This window comes from Cupressus sempervirens, chromosome 9 (assembly GCF_028749045.1).
Source record: "Cupressus sempervirens isolate cs-2001-9-10 chromosome 9, ASM2874904v1, whole genome shotgun sequence".
NCBI classification, from domain to species: Eukaryota; Viridiplantae; Streptophyta; class Pinopsida; order Cupressales; family Cupressaceae; genus Cupressus; species Cupressus sempervirens.
Window position 1 is genome coordinate 480,529,206 of NC_143126.1, and position 20,045 is coordinate 480,549,250.

Sequence of the window (20,045 nt, forward strand, 5' to 3'; positions counted from 1 at the left end):
AATAAAATCTTATCAACTTGTCATAAATGTAAAAAAGATAAAGTTATAATTAATGCATAAATTAATGGTTAGAAAATATTTGTATTTTTGTTGAAAAAATTAATTTTCTCTCCCATCAAAAATAGTAATAGTAGGGACCAATAGAATAAATGAAAAATATGATTTATAAAATAATAAAAAATTAGAAAAAGATAAAAACATTTAAAATTTCATATAATCTTTTAAATATTTTTGATTTGATTAATTAGTGTTAACGTGATATTAGCGCTTACATGAATGCATAAGGCTCTAAAAAACACCACGAGGTACCTCCATATACGATTAAATAGGAAAAATATAATACTAGAAAAGAATAAAAAATCAGATCTGGTAAAGAACGCCAGATCTGGAATCCGTGAAGCGACCACCTTTCGCACGATCGGCTGAGGAGAACTTCTTCAATTTCACTATGAATCATGAGGATAAGTTCTTCAATCTCGGTATATATCACGAGCAGAAATTGGATTGATGGGAACATCGAATGGCTCGATAGGCGTAGCTGCGATACGCACTGTCCATCCCACTCTTATTCATCATATGATTCCTTCACTTTTCTTCATCTGAACCCACTTAAGAAAAATGGAAATTTAGTTCATCCATCGCTTATCAAAGAAAGAATTTTGGAGCAATGTCAGGAATGGAGAGTGATGAGCGTGCTTGCAGAACATGCTGTGTTGTCTGTGTAACTCGCCACCCTTATTTGCTTTTCAATTCCGACGGGTTATCATTTTATAAGGTTATGACAGGCGACTTTACTTCGTTGTTGGTAAGTTAATACAAACAAATTTTAGTTTCTGGTATGAAAAATTTGAAAAAATAACCATGTTAGTGATGAATTTAATTATTCGTTTCAGGAATTCCCGTGGAAGTTTGCAGGTGAAATGCAGGATGGGCTCTGCAAAAACGCCCTTTTTATCGGATTAAATGGCCGCTCGTGGCCAATAAAATTGTGTGTTAATAATGGCCTTGCAAATTTCAGAAATGGGTGGGATAGTTTTATTTCTGATAATTGTCTGAATGATGGAGATATTGTTGTTTTCAGACATGTCACTCGTACTGATTTTATCGTGCAAATGTTTAGAGCCAATGGCTATGAAAAACAGTGCGCTAAAGAGGAAATTGATCCTTCCGAGGTTTCCAATCATGGGGAGAAATCATGTGCTTGTCTCGAAATAATTCATGTTGAGGAGGAGAGCAGTGAAGACGATATGATTATAACTGCTGGAGAGGAACAAGACACAGAGCTAGAGCTGGCATGCAATCCAGCGTTGAAAAATTTGGCGGAACCTGGTATACTCCACGACAATATTAACAGAAAATTCATTTATGACTAAATACTTGTTTTCTCATATGTACTGAAATATTCCTTCCTGGAACAGATTTTGCACTTGAAATGGGACCCAGTGTTTCTGGGTTACGGCCCCTTCGCACAGAAAAGAAAGGTAAGCTGAGGAAGGTCGAGAAAGCACAAAATACCTCTTGCGAGAGAAGAAAAAATTACCTGAAGAAAGTTCAGGAAACACAAAATGCTCTTACTCGAACCAAAAATAAAAGTAGCTCCAAAAGATTTGCTGCAGAAGTTTCGAAGCAGAGCGTTACAGAGAATCCAAATTTTGTGAAGCTAATGACTGAAAGTTCAGTTACGGGCGGATACAGATTTGTAAGTTCAGTCTTTCCTTGTTCATGATTTTTAATTAGGAAAAATGTGTTCAGAGCAAATTCTCAACTTATATACATTATTGTGATTTTATAGCCACAGATAGGTAACACAAAAACAAATAGAAATGCATCCCTGCAGGAGCCAACTTGCAGATTTTAGTCTAAGAATCTCCATTTACATTATCCTTTCCGTCTTTGAAGTACTCTGAAACTTGAGGACCATAAGAGTCCGAATTGGAGAACTTCAAGAGATCTGCTTCACTGACCCAGGTGTTGTTGGAGTCAAGTAAACCAGCCTATTTAAATTAATACATTTTATAATTTTGAGATCTTGTAGCAACAACCTTAGTCTCTACTTTCTTCTCAATTTGTTCTCTCTTTTTCTGGGGTAAATGATATGATCCAATCTCCGCCCATTGTCATCACAAATTTGTCCAAACTTCAGTATCAAAATGGCAGGGGTAAAGACCTGCTACATTGAATGCACGATTGATCTCAATACCTTAAGGAAAATCAATTAAATAGGCATTTTCATTTATCTTCTGTATTACGCATGCCTCAACCTTCTTTAGTTCTTACTTGTTATACATACCCTGGGGAATACCTACCACAAGTATACCATAATTGATCACCTTCCTGTTGTGAGGTCTTCAGGCCATCGCCCCATGAAACATAGAGACCCACTCTTTCCCTTTGCTTTTCAGCTGGTTTTAGTTTAGTTTTCTGTAGGTGTTAGTGTTTGAGTAGATTTGGCATTTTAAGAATCTGAGCTTCAATGAGTGAGAGTGAGACAAGGAATTAGTCATGACAAGCAATGTTGGACAATGTTTGAAATCAGACTGCTAAAGTGCAATCAGACTTAAGGAAATTTTGTTCATGTGGATTGGCAATTTAATGGAAACATAAAATTGGTGGTGACTGACTATCAAGGGAGTATGACGACTTAGTGGAATGAGCAGCTTGGGTGTGAATAACTTAGGAACACAAACTAACTTGAAAATATGAAAAAAAAATCAGATTTAAATCACTTCATTTTGAGTTGAATTGAAGCTCGCTATGTTGATGTGAATTTCTACCTTATGCTTCAAGTTTGCCTAACTCCATGATGATTTTCACATTTTTGTATGCACTTGCCTAAGTCAGTTCTGATTTCCACCATTACATTGTCAAGTTCACGTAAGTGGATGATGTTTTCCACTTATCATTTGCAGCACTTTGCCTAAGTTGTAGGAATTTCCACCAAGCAATCGTATATCTCACATAAGTGGCCTTGCATTTCCACTAAATGAGTTTTAAAGTTGCCTAAGCCATGGGTTGTTTCGACTGATGTATGATTGTTTTGCCTAACTTGGTGGTGGTTTCCACTTCATTCATAGTGATTTTTTCTGAGTATAGTGTACTTAACACAATTGGATCCCAAGTTTGCCTAAGTGAGTGGTAGTTTCCACATAACATTTGCCTAACTCCATGATGATTTCCACTACAAGATTAATGTGCGATTTCAACCACAAATTAAGTCCAAGCCCTCATCGAATTTGCAAATCAGGCTGGAGTAGTGGTGCAAATTACATGAGGGAGAAAATGGATCGAATTATAGAGGAGGCTTGCATTTGATGAGAGGCCTTAATAATGAAAATCAACATGGGCCGATCCACACTGGAGAAAACTACATATGTAATGAGGGATTGAATTTAATGAAAAGGCATCAGTTTTATAAATGAGGGAGATGGAACTGAAATTGAATATAAGGCTTTTGAAATTGGTTTTAAACCCAATGAGGAGGCTTGATTTTCAATGTGGGTGAAATGCGATTCATATAGAGGGGGCTGCAGTTTCATTGAATAAGGAGATGAGATTTAAAACTCATGCGATGGGGTTGATTTTTTTTCCAAGGCCCAGAGGATACAATCCTTAATACAAAGGGGGTTCAATTTTGAATATAGAGATGGTGCAATTTTATTTAAAGAGAAGAGATGATTTATAGCAAATGAAATGTTGCAATTTCATTGAATGAAGGAGATGATTCTTAAATACAATAGAGATGCAATTTAGTATGGATGGAATGATGCGATTTTCTATTGAATGAAGGAGCCCATGTTCAAATTTAAGAGCCAAAAAATTTAAGAGGGCACTGCAATTCAATCAAATGAATTGTTTTTAATTTATCTTTTAGCCTCCCCAACCAATTGGCTGGTGTAAAGGTAATTGTGGTAAGAAAATCAGACCATCTAGATTGCAAATCTGGAGTGGCAATATAGATTTTTACAGCAAGACACACTGAGAGTGTTGGAATTTACTGATTAATTTGAATCAGATTTTTGCCCAGATCAGTCAGATTGCCTTTATGCTTTCCTGAGTAGGTGATTTACTTTCCAGGAGCTTCCAGGTGCTTCAGATACTCAAGCATGTCAGCAGATCAATATTAAATTTGGTCGAGAAATCCAATCCCCTTTCCTGCATAACTTACCGATTAAGCTTTTAAGCTCCTCACTGTTTACTTAGTGGTTAAGTCTCCAGATTTATAAATAGAGGAGAATGGTTATTGGTTAGTAGAGTGTGTATGCAAGCATATGCAACCAAGTATAGAGCTCAGAACAGAGCATGTATATTTGTAGTAGCAAATAGTATTATTTTGTACTCTGTTTCAGCAGTGAGGTTTTCATATTAAGTTTGTTATTGTATTGCTCTGTAGAGCAGTGATTGCTCTAGGCAAATATGGTTTTGTTTGCAGCCCTGTAGTGATGCGTTTTTGTTCTGTAACAACAGTAGACTTGTTAACTGTAGAAGCTTATTTTTCAGATTTTTGGATGTATTGTTTTGTTTCAGTTTCAAATAGAAAGCAAGCAGATAACTTTCATACTCCAGCACTTCTGTTATTGTTTCCATTTGTTTTGATTTCCGCTGCATAGTTGGATAATGGAGCAACAATCTTTGTGCATCCAATACTCTATCCTGTTTGGGAAAAACTTATACTCATATTTGGAAGCCTAATTTGTGGTATTTTCTATTTGGTTATTGCTTCCAAAATCTCTACATGGTATCAGATTTATTGAGCCCTTAATCATAGTGAGTTTGGGCATTTAGTGTTTGTTGGGTGTTTGAAGTTATCATACAAGAGACATGGCTGGAGATGAAAGAAAGGTTTGGTAGCAAGCACCATCCTTTAATGGACAAAACTATCATGTTTGGGCAAGAAAAATGAAGACCATTATGATAGAAAATGATTTGTGGGATCTTGTGAAAAGTGATTTCACAGATGCTACAGACCCTGCTTTGTTTGCTACCCTCACAAATAATTAGAAGACTCAGTTGAGAGAGACAAGAGTGAAAAATGCCAAGGCAATGAGTTTGATTGAAGCAGCCTTGACAGAGGCTTTATTTCCAAGAATAGAAACAACTAGTTATTCCAAAGAAGCTTAGGATATTTTTGAAACAACATTTAAAGGAATTGATCAAGTTCGTGTTGTGAAGTTGCAGATGCTTCAAAGAGTGTTTGAGTCTTTTCTTATGAAAGAAAATGAATATATTTCAGAGTTCAACTCTAGAGTTTCCAACTTGATAAACCAGTTGAAGACTAATGGAGAAGAGATTGAAGAACAAAGAGGAGTGGAGAAAATATTGAGGAGTTTACCTTAAAAATTTGATACACCTATGATCGCCATTGAAGAGTCAAAATATTTGTCCAAGTTAACTATTGATGAATTGATGAGTTGATTAGTTCTTTCCATGCTCATGAGCATTGCATAAATTGGTCTGCAAACTCCTCCCAAGAGCTAGCTTTCAGAGCTCAAGCCAATGCAAGAGGCAAGGGGAGAGGAAGAAATAAATATGGACGTGGTTCTAGAGTTAGAGGACACGGAAACTTCTCACAAAGAAATGCTGGAGGAGAAAGCTCAGCAAGAGCCTTAGGCCACGAGGGAGCAAATAACTATCAGATTACCCCTTGAGGAGGAAGAAGAAATAACAACTCTAATAAGAGAAATATTGAATGGTATTATTGCCACAAGTTTGTGCATTATGCAAATGAATGCTGGAAGAAACAGAGTGATCAGCCACAACGAAATGCTGATGTAGTTGATGTAAATGTTGGAGAAAGAAATAACAATAGAGTCTTCATCATGTGCAATATTGGTGAAGAAGGAAGCCTTGAAGTTTGGTATTTGGACAGCAGCTGTAGTAATCACACGAGTGGAATGAAAGTTTGTTTTCTTTCATTGATAAGAATTATAAGTCTGAAATTAAGATGGGGAATAATGGAAGTGTTCCTGTTGTGGGCTAAGGATCTGTTATGATCTACACCAAGCAAGGTGAGAAGAAATAAATTCATAATGTTTATTTTGCCCCTAGTATTAAGCACAATCTAATGAATATCAGACAAAACTCATCCATAATGGATACAAAGTGTTGTTGGAAAATGACAAATTTGTTTTTCATGAGAAAGTTGAGAGTAAGAAAGTTGTTGTAGTAGTCCAAATGACAAAGAACCAAATGTTTCCATTAAAGATTGAGGCATTCATCTCCTCTTAATCTATCCCAAGAAAGTATGTATAGTCGTACAAAAGGAATCAGCTTTAAAAAATATGATTGAATACCCCTCCAAGTTATGGCATTTAAGGTATTGACATCTTGGCTATGCTGGTTTGAATTTAATATCCAAGAAAAGAATGATGGATGGTTTGCCAAGTATTGTAGAGTCCAGTAGTAAGTGTGAGGCTTGCATTTTGGGGAAGCAACATAGGATGCCCTTTAATTCTGGTAATTCTACAAGGGCTAGAGCACCATTGGAGTTGGTGCATACTAATTTAGTTGATCCTATGCAAGTTACTTCTATAGGAAGGAGTACTTATCTAATGACTCTTATTTGGTGATTTCAGCCATAGAACATGGGTGTATTTTCTGACGTACCTTGAGGACGTGTCCTCACTTGAAAAGCCAAGGTTTCCGAGATAGGGATGTCCTCAGGTTGGGGGGACGGGTATGGGACGTCCTGCCACCATCCCCATTTTGGCAAAAAATGCAAGAGATGTCCCCAACTGGGAAAAAACTAGGGGACGACCGACCGTCCTTGGTATGAAAAGAGGGTGTCTAGACGTCCCCCGACTGTATCAGGGATGACTAGCCATCCCCATTTTTCTAAGGCTTAAAAAAATTAAAACAAAAAATATTGTTTTGCTTGTCCCAACTTGGTCATCCAATGGGCCTTGCCCCTCCAAATGCCCTAATAGGTCAAAAACAACACATTGTGGTTGTTTTGACATGTGTTTGGTTTTTTTTGTGAAGTTGGAGTCTGTTGTAGCTTGCTGGGGTTTTTATTTTGCAAGAAGTGGAGGTGATTTTTTGCTTCCAAGAGCTTGAGAAGGGGTTTGAGCTTCCTCTATTGTGCACCAAGCATGAAACTCTTTATGCTTCTATTTTCCATTTTTTATATAGATTTGTAGCATGAGAAGTTTGATTTTTTTTAATTTTATTTTTCATTGTTTCAGCTTATATTTTCATTGCATATTCAAATCTCAAAACAAGGCACAATGAGCAGCAGTGAAAGTACTAGTAGTAGTGGTGATGAGGAGAAAAATGTGTTTGGGGGGTGATATTACTAGTAGTGGGATTAGGAAAAGAACTGATCCTAAAACTTATTCATTTAAATACCCTTCTGCCATCATGAAGGATTTTGTGAAGGGTCCTTTCAATAGGAAATAACCTCTTCTCCAATTTGTCACACCTAGGTTAAAGGATAAAAAGAATGTAGGAGGGACTAGAGTGTGAGATTGCCATGTTTATCTTGATGATTTTAGGGGCAGTTATACAAGGGTGAACTCACACTTTTTAGGTGTTGCATGCCATGAAGTCAAAGCTTGTCCTAACTTGACTGATGCACAAAGATTGGAATGCCAAAGATTGTACTTAGAGGCTGAAATGGTGGGGCAAAATTTGATAGTGACATCATGATCTATTCAATCACAATCATATAGGTATATGTCATCCGCTATTGGTTCTAGTGGCAGCTCTACTGAGTCTAGAGGGAAGAGGAAGATGAGTAGTGGTGAGAAGGGCTTGGTGGAAAGTTTTTTTAATGCACATGCAAAGGAAAAGTGTGAGGCATCCATTGGTAGAGTCTTTGTTGCTAATGTTATCCCATATCATGTAGCCTGCTCCACTTATTTTAAACAAATGGTGAAAGATATATTGAATATGAATCCTTCATTTGTACCCCTTGGTGAGTATAAGCTACAAACCATCATTTTAGATGAAGATTACTCTAAGGGTTTCTTTGTTGTTTGAGGATATGAAACATACTTGGGTTAGGACGGATTGCTTTATTGTGATGGATAGGTGGACCGATGTTAGACATTGGCCACTCATCAATATCATTGTCACATCCCTTTTTAGCTCTTATTTTTTGAAAGCCATAGATTGCTTAGGAAAGAAGAAGGATGTAGAATCCAGTTTACCATTTTGAGAGATGCCATAAAGGAGGTTGGGTTGGCTAGTGTAGTACAGGTTATTGTAGATTCTGCACCTATGTGCAAATCAGCTAGTTTGATGGTAGAGGGTGCTTATAGGCACATCTTTTGGACCCCTTGTTGTGTTCATACATTGAACAATGCATTTAAAGACATACAAAAGATTGAATAGGTGAAACAAGTAGTGTTAGAGAAGTGCAAATGTTTATATGCAACCACCAAACTTCACTTGCTCTATTCAGGTCCTTCTCTAAGAAGGAGTTCTTCAAACCAGCCAAGACAAAGTATGCCAATTTTAATTATAGTTTACTTTTAATTTGCTTAAATTTTATTTATATTTATAATTGTTACAAACTTACATATGCTGTGTTTAGTCATTAATGTTTAACTTTATTTTAATTTATAATTGTCTCTATAGGTATTGCACATACTTCATCTTGATGGAGAGGATGATTGAGGTGTATGAGGCCCTCCAATTGATGGTGTGAATCCAAAGTGGGGAAGATGGTCCAATTCCAAGTCTTCTAAAGGAAAAGCGGTGAAGCAAAGAATTCTTGATGAGAGCTGGTGGTCTATAATGAAGTAAGTTGCTGATTCTTAAATTAAATGTTAGCCTTTTGCTTGCTGATTTTCATATTAAAAAAATTTAAATTTCAAATTCTCATTTTAATTGTTGTTTGCACCTTGCAGATATATTTGCTCTATTATAGCACCCATTGTAGATGTCATTAGATATGCTGATACTGACACTCCTAGTTTGGGAGAGATATATGAGACTTTTGACAGCATGTTGGAGAAGATGAAGAGAATTGTTGCAGCGAAGGATCCTACATTGGAGTTTTGTGAGGAGCATATTAGGTCTATTGTGATGCAAAGGTGGAATATAATGAATACCCTGCTTCATATGACAGCCTTTTCTCTAAATCACAAATGGTATGCAGAATTGGGTGGAAAGGGCCTCCCATGTGATGATCCTGAGGTATTGGATGCATTCACAAGAGCCATTGATAAGATGTATTCAACTCAAGAGGTCTCTACTCTTAGTGCATAGTTCCTTGACCTCACCAACCTTCGTGGCCCAAACTTGGGTAAGCCACAAGCAAGGTTGGATAGAGCGGTTCTGGCACAAAGAGATCCTATTGGATGGTGGACCTGGCATTGGAGAGATACACCTGAGTTAAAAGTATTTGCCACTCGCATCCTTGCACGAGTTGCTAGTTCCTCAACTATAGAGAGGAATTGGTCCACATATTCATTGATCCACTCTGTCAAGAGGAACAGACTTACCTGTAAATGAATACAGAAGCTAGTGGTAGTGCATCATGCTCTTTGAATTGCAGATCATTAGACTCTAGAGTATAGGCAGAGTCCATCTTTGCGGTGGGATGTTAAGCCTGAGGATGTGGCCCAGATAGATGAGGATGAGACAACACCATTGGTTGGGATTCTATTAGATGAGACTATGCTTCCTATGGAGCATGATAGTTAGGAGGACTCTGATTTTGATGTCATGGTGGTAGAGGCAAAATAGGAGCAACAGTCTGCTTCATTTTTCTATATTTTGTTTTCTATGTTGAACTTGATCATGATCATGAAACTTTATGACAGCCCTCTAGCCTTTAGGCATATTTAGATTTCCAAATTTTTATGAAATTGCTCACTGCTAAACTTATATTTAAATATTTTTGTTCACATATTGATATGCATATTGAGTTGTGACAATTGAGTACTGAAATTGGTTATTATTTCTTAGATGACATCCAAATGGTGTATGTTAAGGTTCTATAATGTTTAAATGACATTCTTTTTGCTTAGTTTCATATGAATGGCATGTATATTTGCAAATTTCAGTGTATATTTTTAAATTTTCCTATATATTTAATTATACCCCCGTCCCAAAATTGCCAAAAACATTTTCCGTTCTGGAAACCTGTCCCGCCATCCCCTATTGTCCCCGTCTTGAAAACTTGGGGGAACATAGGTATTTTTTGAAAAGTAAATTTGAGGCTTTTAATAAGTTTTTAGAGTTTAAATCCCAAGCTGAAAATGAAAGTGGGCATTGTATCAAAGTCTTAAGGTCAGATAGAGGAGGAGAGTATACCTCCAGTATTTTTGTAAAATTTTGCATGCAAAATGGTATACGAAAAGAGCTAATAGCCAGTTACTCTCCACAACAAAACAAAGTAGTTGAAAGAAAGAATAGAACTATTGTTGAGATAGCAAGTAGCATGATGAAAGCAAAAGGTCTCCCAACTGAATATTGGGTAGGCTGTAGCAAAAACAATTTACTTGATTAATAGAAGTCCTACAAAGGCAATCTATGATAAGATACTTCTTGAGGCATGTGCAAGGCATAGATGGACAGTTGAACACTTGAGAGTGTTTGAGTGTGTAGCATATGCACATGTACCAAAAGAAAAAACACAAAAGTTTGATGATAAGGGTGTGAAGTGTATCTTCACAAGTTGTAGTTCAGAATCTAAGGCATATAGATTGTATAACCCAGTTACCAAGAAGATCATTATTTCAAGAGATGTTGAGTTCATAGAGAATGAGTCACGGGATGACTCAGTGGATGCATTATCTAACACTTCAAGTAAATTTCCTATTATTGATAGAGATGATGAGTATGATGATCAACAAGATGAAGCAGCAGCAAACACAAATTGCTTCAGACAACTCTAGATTGCTCCTGATAGAAATGTGCAGAAAAAGAAGCAACTAGAGATAGCCAGACAGTTCGCTCCTAATAGCTCTGGACAACTCCAGATGAATACACATAGAGTTGATAGTCCAGATAGCTCTGGATACAACCTATACAACACAACAATAGTAATGAGAGTTTTGATCCTACTTTTGCCTCCCTTCTACCAAGAAAGACTAAAAATCTAAGGGAGATTTATCAAAATGAAAGATATAATGATTTTGATGAGAATAGTAATTTTGCATTATTTTCTCAAAGTGATCCAGTTTACTTTGAAGAAGTTGTAAAAGAAGAAAAATGGTGTGAGGCCATGGATGAGGAAATAGATGCAATAGAAAGAAATGAAACTTGGGAGTTAACTAATTTGCCTCCCAACAAGCAAGTTATTTGAGTGAAATGGGTGTATAAGATCAAGTGTAATGCTGAAGGAAAAATAGATAAGCATAAAGCACATTTGGTGGTCAAAGGATATAAACAATAGTTTGGTAAAGATATGATGAAACATATGCACCTTTTGCAAGGATGGAAATTGTGCGTGTTGTCATAGCAATTACAGCCTAGCACAAGTGGAAGGTATTTCAAATGGTTGTGAAATCTGTTTTCCTTAATGGTGTGTTGAAAGAAGTGTATATGGATCAGCCACTTGGTTATGAAGTTTTGGGTGAAGAAGATAAAGTGTATAGGCTAAAGAGAGCTCTTTATGTGCTGAAGCAAGCGCCAAGAGTGTGGTACCGCCAGATTGACTCATATTTGATGAGCAATGGCTTCAACAAAGCGATGGTGAGCCCCCTCTTTACTTTAAGGAAGCAGATGGTAAGATTTTAATTATTGTCTTATATGTTGATGATCTGATTTTTACTGGGGTTGATGATTGCCTTGTTGCTAACTTCAAATAAGCTATGAAGTATGAGCTTAAAATGATAGATTTAGAAATCTTGAGATATTTTCTAGTCATAGAAGTCAAACAAATGCATGATGGTATTTTTATCTTGAGAAATATGCTAATCAGATTTTAGAAAGATTTAGAATGTTAAACAGCAAGGAAGCCCCAACACCAACAACCATAGGTCTTAAATTGAGTAAGGAAGATTGTAGCAACAATGTGATTCCAACTATGTTTAAGAGTTTGGTTGGAAGTTTAATGTTTCTAACAGCAACTAGGCCTGATATTATGCATGCAATAGGTTTGATTTCTAGCTTCATGGAAACTCCAAAGGGCACTAATTAGCAAGCAGGTAAAAGAATCCTAAGGTATGTGAATAGCACCAAAGGATGTGGTATTCTATATACTACTGAAAATGATTCTAGGCTAGTTGGTTACACAAATAGTGATTGGGCAGGAAGTCTAGATCATAGAAAGAGTACTTTTGGTTATGTTTTTCATATGGGTTATGATGTAAATTTTTTGGCTTTCTAAGAAGCAACTTATAGTTTCCGAATTTACAACTGAGATTGAGTATATAGAGCAGAAAATGCAACATGTCAAGCGGTTTGGCTGAGAAGGATCTTGGCTGATTTAAAGGAAGAACAAATGGAAGCAACCACCATATTTTGTGATAATATTCCTTCGATTGCTTTAACCAAAAATCCTATTTTTCATGGTACAAGTAAGCATATAGAAATCAGTATCATTTTATTTGAGAACAAGTTGAAAATGGTGAAATACATATGGAGTTTCGCAGGTGTGAGCAGCAATTGACAGACATTTTCACCAAGCTTTTAAGCATTGGAAATTTTCAGCCGCTAAGAAAGAACTTAGGCATTGTTGATTTGAATGATATGATAGATTTTAATGACGTTCACGAGACTAAAGTAGTCTATGGGACCCATGCAATCACCCTCTCGAGTCAGGAGCCGAACTAGTCAGTTGCAAAGTTTTGGATAACTTGTCTCTCCTTCTTTGAAGTTTGATAATCAAATCCGCTGTTCTCTTCACTTGATCTTCCTAAAATATATAATTGAAGTCCTTGTTCTGCAGTATTTTTGTATAACCAGATCTGATGTCATTGTAAGCTAGGCACTCCTTGACAAAGTGCTGCTCTATCTCAACTGTTCCCATATTACAGAATAAACATGTTCTGTTTGCCCACTCTTACTTTGGAACTTGCCATCTACCAATTTCACATCGCAGCTGATGTGAACTAGTTCTAAGTTGTGCCATCAACATTTTTGCTTTCCAGTTAATAGGTGCTCTTATATAGGCCTTTTCATCATGACTAGAAGTGGGATTAAATTCTTTAATGTAATAAGATTATATAGGCCTTTTCATCAAGCATGATCATGAGCATTTGTTTTGGTGATTAGAACAAAGGGGGAGTGTTGGAATTTACTGATTAATTTGAATCAATTTTTTGCCAGATCTGTCAGATTACTTTTATCCTTTCCTGAGCAGGTCATTTACTTTCCAGAGCCTCCAGGGGCTTAAGCTACTTAAGCATGTCAGCAGGTCAATATTAAATTTGGTTCAGAAATCCAATCCCGTTTCCTGCATAACTTACCAATTAAGTTTTGAAGCTCCTTACTGTTTACTTAGTGGTTAAGTCTCCAGATTTATAAATAGAGGAGACTGGTTATTGGTTAGTAGAGTGCATATGCAAGCAAGTACAGAGCTCAGAACATAGCATGTATATTTGCAGCAGCAAATAGTATTATTTTGTACTCTGTTTCAGCAGAGATGATTTAATATTAAGTCTGTTATTGTATTGCTCTGTAGAGTACTGATTGCTCTAGGCAAATGCGGTTTTGTTTGCAGCTCTGTAGTGCTGCGTTTTTGTTTTGTAACAGCAGTAGACTTGTTAACTATAGAATCTTATTTTTCAAATGTATGGATGTATTGTTTTGTTTCAGTTTCAAATAGAAAGCAAGAACATAACTTGCATACTCCAGCACTTTTGTAATTGTTTCCATTTGTTTTGATTTTTGCTGCGTAGTTGGATAAGAAAGCAGCAATCTCTGTGCATCCATACTTTGCCCTGTTTGGGAAAAACTTATATTCAGATTTGGAAGCCTAATTTGTGGTATTTACTATTTGGTTATTGCCTCCAAAATCTCTACAGAGAGTGAAGGAGAATATTCAAGAGAAAATCAATTGGACATATCTGGGCTGCTAAATTCTGATTTTTTAGGGATAACAGAATACTGGAGGGCTCTGAATCAGCATTCTAGATTGAAACCAGTTCTACAGGAGGCGAATTACATCAAACCCAGCCTTATTTACAAGAGACAACGAGATTTATCACGTTGGCAAGATGAAATCAGAATTTGGAAAAGCATGAAAACATCAATTTCTTTGTAAACCTGTAGGTGTGCGCTTCTGATTTTCATCAGCAGCATGGCGTCTTGCCTTTGGTAAGGTTTTCACAATACCTTCAATGTCTTGGAAATGCGGTTAATGAGTGGGGTTTCATATAATGATGAAGATTATGCAATCTTGTGTTAAATCAGATTTTCATAAATGACTCTCATTGATATATCCTGAATTATGAAAGTAAGTTGAATCCTTGCAATTAATCATAAATGTAAATGAAAAGTATAATATAAGGTGTATGTGGCCAGTTGAAGAATGACAGGAGCTAATGGAGGCGAAGGCTCAAAACAAAAGGCCAAAGCATCTAAAGATGGAATGAGCTCAAAACAACAAATAGCAGCACAACTCAAGTATGATCTACAAGATATTCTTCCAGAGACAAATTTCACAACCAAATGGAAGAAAATCAATGATACCAAGTTGGGCCTATACAACATGAAGTTGATAAGGGATAGAATATTCCAACAAATTCATCACCATAGACAAAGAAGATACTAGAAAGTGGTATAGTTAATGGAGCTGTTTTTCCTCCAACCAAGCAATGGCGTGAGCTGATAGTTGAGTGTGCCGAGAGATATGATATTGACACAAGTACTAACTCCTAAAGGAACTCCCGTTATTGTAATTACACTGGATGACATTAAAGATGTATTCAATATCCTGTATTACAAGGATGGCACAATCAGAACACAAGAGTTTGCTATGAAAGGTTTTGATAAGAGGAAGAATGATTACACCACCTTGGTCAACAGGGAATGGCTAGAGTCAAGGAGGCACAATATGAATTTACCAAAGTTGACCAAGGTAGACTTTAAAGAAGAGACAAGGGATCTTGTAATCTTATTGAATCAAGTGATGGGTAGTCCACAAGGAGCACTATTCAAGCCATGGATGTGCTACTTCATTAAGAGCATCACTAATTCAAGTGAAAGATTTGATTGGCAATGGTGATTAGTGACAACTTAGATATGTAATTAATTACTTGGATAGGTTTCTTGACTTTCTACATAAGCTCATACATGATCTACATGATGTTGTGGATGCATAAGTACAAAGGATTGGAATGTTTGGGTGTAGTTGGAACAAAATTAGGACAATACATGATGTACAATTATTATCAACAAGTGCGACTTCTAAATAGGGATGGGTTCAAGATGCAAATGATGCCTTTTGTATCTGCACAGAAATAGTACTGTAAGGAACTTCCGTCAAGAGATTATTAAGTGAAGCAAAGGATTTTGTAATGGAGTATGGGTCATTCTATGTTGACTTTCAAAAAATTTACCTATATCTGCGTATTGGGGAGTATAGTATGCCCAATCAAATTTCCAAGGTTTCCATTGAGCAAGTTAGTGCTTATGGAAGTTGTGAGGTAATTGGTGACATATGATAGGGTTCAAAAGCATAGGCATACACTAGGAATCACATTTCCACTTAGTCTTGACACTAAGGCTGGTTCATCCCTCCAAGTAGCAGTCGCAATAGAGAGGGAATTTGAGCATTAGTCTTTAGGGATATATGGAGGAGGATTCCATTTCAATCCGTGCCACCAAATCAAAAGAGCTTATGGAGTAAGATACAAACATGTGGGACATATTGAAGATCATTTGGCAAATGCATATGTTGATCATGAAAGTAAGAGGTGACTTTCTCGAATGTCAGTGACATTTCTCTGAGCCACTAAGTGGTTCCAAATTTCTAATCAAGTTGAAGATGATGTAGAGAATCCTCAAGTGGACTAAAAATTTGATGCTATTATGGTAATAATCAACATTTGTTGAAGCATGGTTAAACAAGAAGGTGGTGAAGCTTCAAACAAAGGGATTGCCATTGACATACTAATTGATGAAAAATGTAGAAGAGCCTATGGAAGAGTCAAGCGAGAAATCACAAGAAAGGAGCACTAGGATGTAAAGCCAAAGTAGTAAGAGAGGTAGTGATAAGGTCTCATAAACTAAAGGGAAGAAAAGAAAAAAGGACATGGGCATGAATCTACCTTCAAAGAAATAGAAGCCCGTAATAATTGGTACATCCTTGAGGAAAGTAAACACAAATTCCATACCAGAAAATGAAGTGTATGCCTAAGCTATAGCTGAATCAGAAGCAAGGGTTCTAGCTACGTTCCTTTGGATCAGAATGAGCAAGAGCTAGATTCAACCCCTCAAAGGAATGAAGAATATCAAGATGAGAAAAATGAGATTATTGACAGAGAGGCCCTTTCAAATGATGGTGAAGTTCAACCTCAAGAGGTGAATGGACATTAAAATGTCAATAAGGAATTAGTACAAAACCAAAACCAAGAAGATGAATTGGAAGATTTTACTACACCTTCATGGTTGTTGAAAAGGATAAAGAGAAGGAAAACAACGATTGCACAACTAGTTAAGAGTGTAGAAGAAATTACGAAGAGAGATGATAATGAAAATGAAAAGAAGCCAGCCCAAAGATTCAAAAAACTCATAAAGGGTAACTATGTGCATGCACGATGTGGTTCTAAAAGTCGCTAAGGCTAGAGGAGATATGCTTCTATAGGACTTTGACATCAAATAACATGAGTTTGGGCAAGCCACCAAGAAGCAAGAGATTGAAGAGGCATAAAAATTAGTCCAAGCTTTAGAAGAAAGGATATACAAAGAAGTTGGAAAGAAAATAAAATACAAAGAAAAGGCCATATGCTTGAAGGAATATCTAAGGCAAATAGTGAATCTAATTCAGCAAGTGGACCCAGTATTTGTTCCTCCAATTCCTCACTCCAATGGATCGATGGATGGATTAGAAGGAATAGTTTTGATAGGGAAGGAAGTGAAGAGATGACTCGAAAGTAGAAGCTCGAATACTTTATGTTGCAATGGATAGAACGCCAAAGAAACCCCTCTACTAGGCCTTTTCTTAATAATTATTATATAATGCCAACATGGTGAACATGTATCTATTTTAAAAGACTTAGCTTAGGAAATTGAATTATAACTTCTACTTCCTGCCATTGTGTCTGAGTAATGAACTTAAAATAGAAAAATCAAGACATCTTTGAAACAGCTATCAGCACTATAACCCCCTAAAATGTATAAAAAGTTTTTAAAAATATTTTGAGAAGGAAAAAATGCACCAACCTAGAGACTGCTTAAAGTCTCAAGGGATGAAACCTTCCCTTGTGCCACCTCACTTATACTAGGACACAGCTAGGAAGATCAAATGTGGATTTTGTAGGAGTTTCTCTTGTATGTTCTTGAGTGTTTGAATATGCGTGTTTAATGAAGATTAATTACTGAATACAAATAAACAATTATAACTGAAATAAATGATTCGATTAAAATGTTTGGATTATCGGAAATGAACAAATTATGAAGAACAGACACGAAAATCTATGAGCTCTTTGCCTTGGAAAATAGTGCAGAGGTAGGACACTAGCACTGCATGTTGGCATCTTGTATAGACATGGTATGAAAGGAAGTGACATAGATCGAAGTAAAATAAGAGTGATAATATGAGTATGCAAAACATAAATGAGCACAAAAATACTATAATAGTTAAGCTATAATGTGATGAAAATAATATGGAAGGGATAACAGAGAACCTGATTCGATGCTTACTGAAGTGATATGTTGAACTCATCTCTCCAAGTGACTTGCATAGATAGAAACAAGGGAAATTGTTGGGTGGCTGTTTGGAAACTTTCCTTAGTCAAGTCCCTATTTTGGTGTTTCCACGCCCATAACAACCGAATAGACATGACAAATAGTGATAGATAATTTTAATGAAAGTAAAAAACGATAAACAACAAGAATGCAATAAAGTAAAACAAAGAGACCCCCTCAACGAGATAAGAACCCAATGGTGGTGATAGAGAAAATGTGAGTTCAATGGCAATTGCTTGAAGGCTTGGAAGATGATGCGAGCTTGATGTTTACCACATAGGTTAATTAAGAAATGCACATAGAGAATGAACATGAACAACAGAACTCTTTAGATTATTTGCATATGCCAGAACATTACATTATGCTTCATAAGATGAATGATGATTTACAATGATCCTAGATGGGATATAAATACTATCCGCCAAACCTTCCCAAAGGAGTCTGTCGGCCACAAACATTATGTCCACTACAAACTATTTACTCGTCGGCTACAAAATCTTTATCGACGATGTCGGCTATAGAATACAAAAACATCGACGACAATCAAGTCGGCTGACATAGTATCTACCGATGACATCATCCCCCACAAAAGAAAAAGTTGTCTCTGGACGACAATTACAAAATATCTGAGACAAAATATATTAACGGACTAATTACAACAAGATAAATCTGCTTCTGACACATCACTTTCACCTTCGTCCTGTGCTTGTAGCCTCTGCTAACACAATACTTAGCCAATCTGACAGCTGACCTTGATAGCCACCTGTTCTGCTTTCTTTGCTTCCAATTCCTGGGTACACTGAGCCAAGTGTTGCTCTACTGCCCTCAACTGGATGATCAACTCCTCTTGAGCTCTCTATGCATCCACCAAGACAGCCTCTCGGCCAACACCTACTCCTAGTGCCTTTGGTACACAGACACTCCATGCTTGCAGCAGCTTCAAGTCTTCTCAACTGACGACTAATATCCGCAATGACTGGGGGTCCAGGGGGCAATGCCCTTCACGAGGTCTTGGGGCAGCGCCCCAGGTGTGCTCGCCAAGACCAAATCAACACTCTGAAACCCACACAAAAATGCACGGAACACACTATTTCTATCATTTTCTTCTGATCTGATACTCTTTCTAGCAACCACTGATGCTTCCCCTTCCCTTTGACATCATTTTCTACTCATTCCGAACAATTTGAATCTGTCGTCGTTTTTTTATTTTTATTTTTTTAGCTCCTTCCTTTGCTTGCCCGTTGCTATGCCTCTTTCCTATCCTGCTGAGTACCTTTCAACAATGAAACTGATATTAACTCCTCCGTGTTGAATTTGTCCTTTAGGGAAAAAAAACCTTTGCAGGTAACCGATGAAGAAGTCCGCGGAAGAAAGCCCACGGAAAGGCATGCTTAAATCCACGGAAGGGAATCAGATAAGCAGAGGAGACTGAGCCTGCGGCCGCCAGTAATGTCTCCCGCGGACAGGTGCCCACTTGTTATGAAATGTCCCCTTTTTTGATTTGATATGGTATTTCACACCTCTAATCAGATTTTCAAAATCAAACAACTGATATCACAAAGATCCACCAAATTTCTCAAGAAACCCCAAATCGGGTATGCTGAAAATAGTGCTAAAAGCTTCACAACTTCACAAATTATTAATAAATCTGAAAATGAAAATTTTTACAGAACTTTCAGCAGCATAACAGCGTACAAATTGATATTTCCAGATCCGTATAGCCTTTACACAACAGCTCGAAAATGTAGGACCAAAACTATGCTCATTGGGCTCCCGAAATAGCACAAAATATGCCCGGAAACACCACAAAAAAACTAGTAATCTATCTCAGAAGTTTAATCACGTCCCAATATATATATTCAGCTCTATTTTAACATTTAAAAGTCTGATATACAGCAGCAACCCAAACTGATATGAAATACTCAACTGTAAACACCAAACTCATACAAAAACACACCCGAAAACTCACAAATCTGCACTGTTCAGCACAAAGGCAAACTCTGTATGAGCATGCACATGGAATGGCTTCAAACTCTCGTCCTTAGCCTTCCTGGAAACCTGCAAACTCCCGTTCTTGGGTCTCCCTGGAAACCTGCAAACTCCCGTTCTTAGGTCTCCTTCTCCACAAGTTTGGCAGCCTCTGAAGAATAACAAAGAATGAGCGAAAATCAAGTTCTGGAATGAGCCCAAAATGCCTCCAAAACCCTTTAAAAGAGGGCATAACTGTAACTCACGTCCAA

The 20,045-nt window shown here is 36.9% G+C and overlaps 1 protein-coding gene across 1 annotated transcript in view; it reads left to right on the forward strand.

The window, feature by feature from the left end:
• The first annotated feature begins 341 nt into the window (after positions 1 to 341).
• LOC149539422 (B3 domain-containing protein LOC_Os12g40080-like) overlaps positions 342 to 20,045 on the forward strand; it is an 82,860-nt gene continuing 63,156 nt past the window's right edge. Inside the window, exons 1-3 of the mRNA XM_089799207.1 lie at positions 342 to 805; positions 894 to 1,329; positions 1,419 to 1,699. Of these exons, the coding sequence (XP_089655333.1) occupies positions 668 to 805; positions 894 to 1,329; positions 1,419 to 1,699 (855 nt within the window). The 5' untranslated portion in view covers positions 342 to 667. The remainder of the gene's footprint in view (positions 806 to 893; positions 1,330 to 1,418; positions 1,700 to 20,045) is intronic.